Genomic DNA, 8,603 nt, shown 5'->3' with positions numbered 1-8,603 from the left:
TTCCTTCCTTCCTTCCTTCCTTCCTTCCTTCCTTCCTTCCTTCCTTCTTTCCTTTATATCTTTATATCTGTCTATCATCTATCTATCCATCCATCCACCATCCAGCATCCATCCATCTTTAAAAGAGTATATCCATCCATCCACCATCCACCATCCATCCATCTATCTTTAAAAGAGTAGTGAAGACAATGTATTTTTTTTCTGACTATACTTTCAGGTCCCTGCAGCCAAAACCAGCAGTTCACTTGGGCTTGTTTCTAACTTTCTATTTCTCTGGACACCAGTTCCCATGGTCAGGTCAAGCTGTTCAATGCTCACACCAGTAATTGACAGAGAATGCAAAGAACAGGTCTGAGATATCAAGATGCTGTCCCTTTGCCAGTGGTGATGCTTTAGGAAAACTATATTTTTTCTGTGAAGCAGGAATCATTTTCAGTATGGGATGCTGTGTTCTGTTATTTTAACCAGGGAGTGTTTCTTCTTTAGCCTTTTTACCTCTTAAGACAAACTGAAGGGTAACTCGGTTTATAGGAGAGTTAATTTGAGAACTGTTGTTTCACTGAATTATTTTTTTCCTTAGAGTGTGTGATCACAAGAGTAATTGCATATTCCAAGCTTTGTCTTACAAAATGTTGGGGTGATGCTATGCCTATTACATGGCTTTAATCCCCGCTCCTTATTGGTAGAGAGCAGTTTAGAAACATGAAAAGAATCTTTATGCCCTTGTGCTCTTTTTCTTCACCTGCCCTTTCAATCTCCTAGCAGCCTATAATTTTTTTTTAATGTTTGTTTATTTTTGAGAGAGAGAGAGAGAGAGAGAGAGAGCGAGCATGAGTGGGAGAGGGGCAGAGAGAAAGGGAGACACAGAATCCGAAGCAGGCTCCAGGCTTTGAGCTGTCAGCTCAGAGCCTGACATGGGGCTCGAGCTCATGGACCGCGAGATCATAACCTGAGCCAAAGTCAGACGCTCAACCACCTGAGCCACCTAGGTGCCCCAATATGTTTTTGATTTAGATTGAAGTGCCGCATTCTTGAGATTTAGACCAAAATTGTACATTGTGTCAAAGTCCCTAGTGCCATCTTTGGTAGTAAATGGTTGTAAGGATGAGATTATCAGTCTACTCACTGATAGTTTCACAGACCATGGTATTGTTTCTCCCTGACAGGCACAGTACTAGATACTGAGAATAAGGTGCTAGGATACAATTTGATTCAAGAGTGCTAAGCTTGCTGTCTTCTCCAAAGGGGAGCAGATTCTTGAAAAACGGGTCAATAAGTGACAGTTTTATGCCACAATGATCTCTGTTAATTTCTCTGGGTCCCAAAAGATGATTCTTTCCTAGCAACTTGGATACTTTTCTAGAGCAGGATAGGGAATGAGACATTCTTTGGTGATGTCTTTGCAGATAGAGTGGAACTTCCAAATAAGTTCTGATGCCAGAGGTATCCAGTTGTCAGTTGATAAGGAAGTGATGAGGAAGTAATTTCCCCTGTGGGTCACTGGATGTCATCCCTCAAAAGTCACTCCAGAGGGAAAGGTGGCAGAGTGGTAATTAAATCATTCTTTGGCATTAAAATAGCCATTAAGGGAGGAATTCGTCCTCTCAGAGTCTGTTGTCCTAGGAGTACTTTAGTGTCCTCAGAGATCCTGTGTGAGAAGGTTGAAAAGTAGTCTGAACTTGTTTTTGACATTCACAAAGAGATGTGGGTGACATTGGAGACCGGGGTGGGGTGGGGGCTCTTGTTCTGAGAGCAGTGATTTCTAATTATCACATAATTGTTATTTTCCGTCTATTACCCTTCCACTAGCCATCCATTTATCCATCCATCTACTCATCCTTCCATCAACATTCCCGTGTCTCCCATGTCTCCATTCTTACATTGGGTGTTAAAGTTGAATACACAGTTGGGGGACTTCCAGGGCTTTGGATTTACAGTCGATTAGACTTTAGATCACTGTGCCTAATTATTCTAAATTCCTTTCTCTCCTCTTTAAATCATTGTTTTGAAAATGGAATGGGAAGATCTTACTTCCCTCCTTTCCTTCACATTCACTTTATTCCATGAAAACATTTAGAGCTTCCAACACCGTGACAGACACCTTACTAGGCAGTGGGAATACAAGGGGAAATGTAAATGCAGATCCTTCTTCCCATGACTTTTGTAGTCTAAACTCATTTTAATTGGGGGGTATTATGCAAATAGATGGAAGTTGGCGAGGGTGCATTTGTACTGATACTCACATTTCAGCTCAGATATGTAGCAGTCCTGTTAGGATCCCTGAAATTGAAGACTTCATCTAAGAAACTGGGTTCACCCTTTGCACACCCGACACTCTGCTTCTCCAGCCAGGCTGCACTGAGTGACCAGAGGGACTGAAGATTCGTCTGGTGGTAGATGTGACAGATCATGGGTGTCAAGCTGAACTTGAGCACCAAAATTGAGGCAGCTTTGCGAATTGGTGTCTGTTTTCTCTCTGACCTCCTCTCCCTCTTTTGCCCACAAGACCTTTCTTGTAGGCACACACCAACCTCTGTGATGTTATGAAAACAAAATTATGATAATGTCAGGCTCCTTACTGAAACCTTGTGTATATGGACTCTTGTTACTTTTATAGTCAAATCTAAATTCCACTTCTTGTTTTCCAAACTCTTCATAATCTGACCCCTGGCTGGCTGGCTGGCTTTCTTTCTTTCTTTCTTTCTTTCTTTCTTTCCTTCTTTCTTTCTTTCTTTCTGCTACGTTTTCTCTCCTTGACTCAGTGCTCTAGCCATATTAAATCATCTTTACTTCCTCTAACACAGCATGCTCTGTTTTTTTTCTCTGGATCATTATCCGTACTATTACCTATGGCTGGCATGTGCTTCCTCCTTTCTTTGAGATCTGAGGTTTTAATCATCGCTTCTTTGGAGAGGCCATTTCTGTCCTTCCACACTTCACGTTCTGACTTAAGTAAAATTTCTGTATGCTCCCGTACCCCTCCATATCATAGCCTGTAGAGCATGCATTTGAATCCAGCAAATTGACTCTAAAGCTTACACTCTGAAGATTGCCACTTGCTGATAGTGCATTCTGTGGAAGAGTTCCCGAAAACTCTCTGAATTGCATTAGTTGCATTGGTGAAGTGGAGAAATATTATCTAGTTTGCTGTGGGAATAACATTGCATTTATACATGTAAAAATGTGTACCAGATGATAAGTAGCCAACACATGTAATAATAATTAATAATAATAATAATAATAATAACAGGTCTACTTACCCTGAGTTTTCTGTGTATTTATCTCTCACTAGCCTTTGGGTCTTGGAGAGCAGCAACCATGTGTATGTTGTTTGTAAACATTCTCTGTTCATATTTAATAAATGAATGGGTGTACTGTACTTTACTGTAGCCAGGCCTTGAGAGTTGTACCTCTCAAGGAGAATTTGCAGGTGTCCCTTACCCAGCCTGCTTCGTGTCACAGAAGCAGCCCTCGGGAGAGGTGGTCCTCACCCTTGCACGTGATGCATGGTGTGTGAAAATTCAGTGTCTTGGGGACATCTTTTGCACCATAATCTCACAGAGAGGGTCTTGGTGACAGGATCAGTGAAGTTGTATTGAAGCGAGCAGGTGCTGGCTGACTTGTGTGATGCACAACAAAGAGAACAGCTTGTCTTTCTGCACCCCACGTCCTTTTGAAGTCCACACCTGGAGTCTTACAGCGTTTGTTGCCTGTAAATTGCTATTCTTACATATCCACAGATCTTTTGTTTGTAATGCCAAGTGGGTTACTTGAATAACCATGTGAGTGTGCGTTTGTATGTGTGACACAGACAGTAGGATGAGCCAAATATATATAGAAACACAATTCTCTGTGTTTCAAGAGTACCGTTAGCCAGGTGATCTGGATTTTACTGAGATTCGCTAAAAATGAATTTCTGGAAGGAAGACGGAGCATACAATGTTTATTTAGGGTTTTTGTTTGGTGTTTTGTTTTGTCGTGGGTTTTTTTTTCCCCATTTTTTCCAGGATCTAGTTTTGGGAAGTTGCTTTCACTTATGATGCAGTGTTTCAGATAGTTGCAAATGGTTGAGTATGATACTGATATAAAAACACTTTTAGTTACTGCATCCTTACTATGTCCACTCCCCTTTTCCTCTATTTCTCAGATGATCTCAGATTCCAAAATCACATCTGCAGAGTAGATGGTTTATTCCTGTGTTCTAGGCAAGGTATCTGAAGCTCAAATAAATGTGTTCACCTCTCCAGTTCATATGGTTAGAGACCTAAATATTACCTTTGTGTTTTATGACTTCAAAAACCTATGCTTTCCCCTTCTGCTTCCGTTACTTTTAACAGAAGGGGCCATCAAAACCCAAGTTAGGATTAAAATGCAATTTACTTATCAGAGGCTATGGGTAAATGTAAAGAAAAGTATGGCAGAAATAATTTCCAGCATAAATGAGGATAACACCATTTGGATGGCTTGAGTTTTTTTAGCAAAAATGCTGTGTCCAAGAGTGACGCATACCAATACCTCTGTCTCAGGAATGCCTCGTATGTGGATGGAAACCTCCAAGAAGGATATATTATTCAAATTTTCTTTTTTTAATAAAAATGCTAATGAAATGTTAAAATGCACATAAATTAAAATGATCATAAATTAGGATTAATATCACATTAATGAATTATAATCCCATACTCATTAAGATAAAGTGGCATTTCAATATTTGCTCTTGTTAATAAATTTAATACAATAAATGAAAAGGATACATTTTGAGATTCAATAAATATTTGATGTAATCTTATGCTTTAACTTTTTAAAATATGCAAAAGTAAAGTAGGAGATCTAGATGCATTTGGATTCTTTGTTGCTATTTTATGTCTTTTTTTTTTATATTCTTTTCTTTTCATTTATTGAAGCGCTAAATACAATTTAAATTGGCAAAGAAAGCGATAGAGCCTGTTCTGAATAAAAGTGATCCCAAGAGAACACAGTATCTTTGAGTCTAGGAGTTTCTTTCCATGCAGCAGCAATTTTTTTTAAGGAACAAGTATTTGAAATTTGAAATCTTACAGTGAAATACCTGGAAAATAGATAGATAGATACACGCACAGACACACACACATACATACATACATACTGAAGATATGTACATTTAAGCACTATTTTCAGCCATAATTCAGTGAATTTTCCTTTAAAAATGCAAACTAAAATATATACAGTTTTGTTTTTAGTTTTTTAACAGGAGTCAACGTAGTATGAAGATGTACCATGTGTCAGAACACTCCTGTCTCACTCTTGAGAGTAAGCTGAAAATTTTAAAAGAGGGGTTCTGTTTTCCCTAGTACTTACCAGAATGCTTCATGTAGGGTAGGTATTCAGTAAATTTTTGCCCTTGTAACCAAACTAACATGAGTTCAGTCCTTGGTGAGTCACAGATAGAAACTATACCAGGTGGTGTTGTCACACAAAGTAAACTTTTTTTGTGACAAATAAGGAGACCATGGGGAGTAATTTCAAAAGCTGTGACTTTTGAGCAAGGGTAACTTTGTTTTCTTTTCTCGTTTTTTAGGATTAGGATGAATATTTAGAAAGGGGAGCCTTGTCATTGGATGTAGAGGTGGGCATTAAGGTCCCACATGTACCTTAAGGAAACATGCATATTCATATTATATTTGTATGTTATGTAAATGAGGCTTGTGCTCTTCCCAGGGTGGAGATTTTAGTATTGTAATAAGGTAAAGGTAACCGTCAGTCACTCTGTGGTCCATCTGCGCAGGTGTGAGTCAGAAGTTTAGTTCAAACTGGTCTGGGTGGTCTGGGTCCATGGAACTCTTCCTCTAAGCAGTTCGTTATTGCTTGAAGGATAATTTTGGTTTCCGTCATGGGATATTGTACCTATAGGGTCTTTTGCTTGAACAAAGAGATAAGCTGGAAAGAAGAGCTTACAGAAAGGTGTGGAACAAAGGTCAGTGGGTACAAGCAGGTAAAAGTAGTAAAGGTTAGGCCTTGGGGGTCTAGCTAGTGATGACACCCTGACCTGAGATGAATTTGTATTTCTCCTGCAAAGTTCTGATTTTGCAAAGGGGACCCTTTTCTGGCTCTGCTGTTCTTTATAAAATGGGAATAATTTTCCAGGACCAGAAAAATTGTACAAATCAAAGAAGAGAAGGTCATAGAAACTATAAGATGTTGCTATACTTCAGGTTGGATTGTTTTTGTTTTTCTAACAGGTAGACCTGAGTTGAATTATGGGTCTACTGCACTTGATCCCATCAAATAGAAACATTGGAGAGGTTATGATGGGCCTTGTCACACCTCACTTTTCTCATGTTTCATGTGAAATAGTCTAACTTATCGACTGCTGGAAAAGTTAAGAGAATTATCATATAAGCAAATCCCATAGTTGTTGACACTATGATCCATTAAATGATCCATTAAAGGTAGCTAAGAACAACTTTAAATAAATGTATTAATAAATGGAAAAGAATACATGATTTTTGTGTTTTCCTCTTGATATTTTTATCATTCTAAATGTATGGTTGAGTGTCTGACTTTGGCTAAGGTCATGATCTCGCCATTACCGAGTTCTGGCCCCACGTGGGGCTCTGTGCTGACAGCTCAGAGCCTGGAGTCTATTTCAGGTTCTGTGTCTTTCTCTCTCTGTACCTTATCCACTCATGCTCTGTCTCTCTTTCTCTCAAAAATAAATAAACATTAAAAAAAACCTGTGTGAACTGATTTGTATACATTTTATTGTATTTCATTTTGTTTTATAATATTTTTTTTAATTTTGTGTTTAATGTTTTATTTATTTTTGAGAGAAAAAGATAGAACACAAGTGGGGAAAGGGCAGAGAGAGGGGACACAAAATCTGAAATCGTCTCCAGGGTCCAAGCTGTCAGCACAGAGCCCGATGTGCGGCTCAAACTCACAAGCTGTGAGATCATGCCCTGGGCCGAAGTCACACGCTTAACCGACGGAGCCACCCAGGTGCCCCTATATTTCATTTTGATTGCTATGCATACAGTGCCTAAACTCTTTGTACAACTACTGTTAGAATAAATTGATGATGTTAGAATGAATGTAGAAAGAACCAACTTGATACTCAAACAGAAGGTTGTTAAAAAATAACTTTGCAAATTGCCTCATTGCTAACCGATGTCACTTTGCATTTTAGCTACACACAGACCTGGATCCTGGAAGCAAAAAAATCAAGTATATCCTGTCAGGTGATGGAGCTGGGACAATATTTCAAATAAATGATATAACAGGAGATATCCATGCTATAAAAAGACTTGACCGTGAGGAAAAGGCTGAATATACTCTAACAGCTCAGGCAGTGGACTGGGAGACAAACAAGCCTCTGGAACCTCCTTCTGAATTTATTATTAAAGTTCAAGACATCAACGACAATGCGCCAGAGTTTCTTAATGGACCCTATCATGCTACAGTGCCAGAGATGTCCATTTTGGGTAAGTATGCTTCCAATTTCACAGAAATATTGAGAGTCCTCTTTAAAATAGCTCCTGGCATCTGGCTGGTGTGTTGCTGAATGAAAGACATTTATTACCGTCTTATCTCTGATTTGCATTTCCAAATCCCCTTTTTTGGCCTAAGTTCCACAGCTCAATAGCTTTAGTCCCTTAGTAATAGGAACTGACGAAGCAGTTTTATTAAAATATCTCTCCTTACAACGATAGTACTTCAATAGGCTGAATTTGTATTCCTCTCACAAACTTGTAGTTTGAGTATTGTTACTGAGATGGATTTATCAAGATTTGTTCCAACATGCCAGACTAATCCTATTGATATTTGCTTGATGTTTAATTATTTGTTTGTGTATATTCACATGCAGATGCCACACATAGAGAAAGAGAAAACGGTCTAAATCTGTAGTCAGCCAGATATTGGATTGAGCTGGTGGGTCAAGTCAAGAGTGAATTAGGAAATCACAGTTGCCAGAGACTTCTTCGTAACTGAGCTTTCTGTAGGAGCACTGCATTCACCAGTGTCCTGCTCATACTTGTTTGCAAGCATTCAAGTATCCGTTATATTTTATTGAGCAGTATATATTTCAAAACATGATTTTCTCCCTTTTCTTTTACCGTTTTTGGATATCCTTATCTATCCTCCACCCCTGGCCTTGGTCTAGGAAACACCTGTTTCTAGACTTTATACTATTAGAGGAAAGGTGTTAGACCTCTTCTGTACCTGACAAAATTCAGAGTCTGAGATTACAAAAGTCATTCTTATGTATGTAGTAAGTACCCCAGCTTATTTCAAATTGCATTTAAGACAACCTACAAGGATATGTGCAGTGCAACAAAGTCACGTAAATTAAAGCAGGTGAAATGATGAGACAACTAGAAGACACAAGTAAACATATAAATTGAAGGCCACAATTAGGTAAATAGCTTGGCTTCATTTGATTTCTTTGCTCTTAACCTACATTATAACTTTGGTAAATAGACCCACTGCAACAGTGTATGAGCATTTTAGGTCTTCCTATCTTACCCATGTTATCTCTTGCCAGTACTCCACTTTACCCATCTCTTGTGCAAGGAATTCTACTTTCTTCTTGTTCTTGTGCTTGTGCTTGTGCTTGTGCTTGTGCTTGT

The 8,603-nt window shown here is 38.8% G+C and overlaps 1 protein-coding gene across 7 annotated transcripts in view; it reads left to right on the top strand.

Moving 5' to 3' along the window:
* LOC121045392 (cadherin-8) overlaps positions 1 to 8,603 on the top strand; it is a 367,139-nt gene that overhangs the window by 109,455 nt on the left and 249,081 nt on the right. For all 7 annotated transcript variants that reach the window (XM_040498191.1, XM_040498196.1, XM_040498192.1 and 4 more), the window contains one exon: positions 7,163 to 7,457. In XM_040498191.1, coding sequence (XP_040354125.1) covers positions 7,163 to 7,457 — 295 coding nt within the window. The remainder of the gene's footprint in view (positions 1 to 7,162; positions 7,458 to 8,603) is intronic.

Source organism: Herpailurus yagouaroundi, unplaced genomic scaffold, assembly GCF_014898765.1.
Source record: "Herpailurus yagouaroundi ecotype Mexico unplaced genomic scaffold, PumYag 190, whole genome shotgun sequence".
Classification (NCBI taxonomy): domain Eukaryota; kingdom Metazoa; phylum Chordata; class Mammalia; order Carnivora; family Felidae; genus Herpailurus; species Herpailurus yagouaroundi.
Note: the sequence above shows the minus strand (reverse complement) of the source record. Positions and strands in the feature narration are given on the sequence as shown.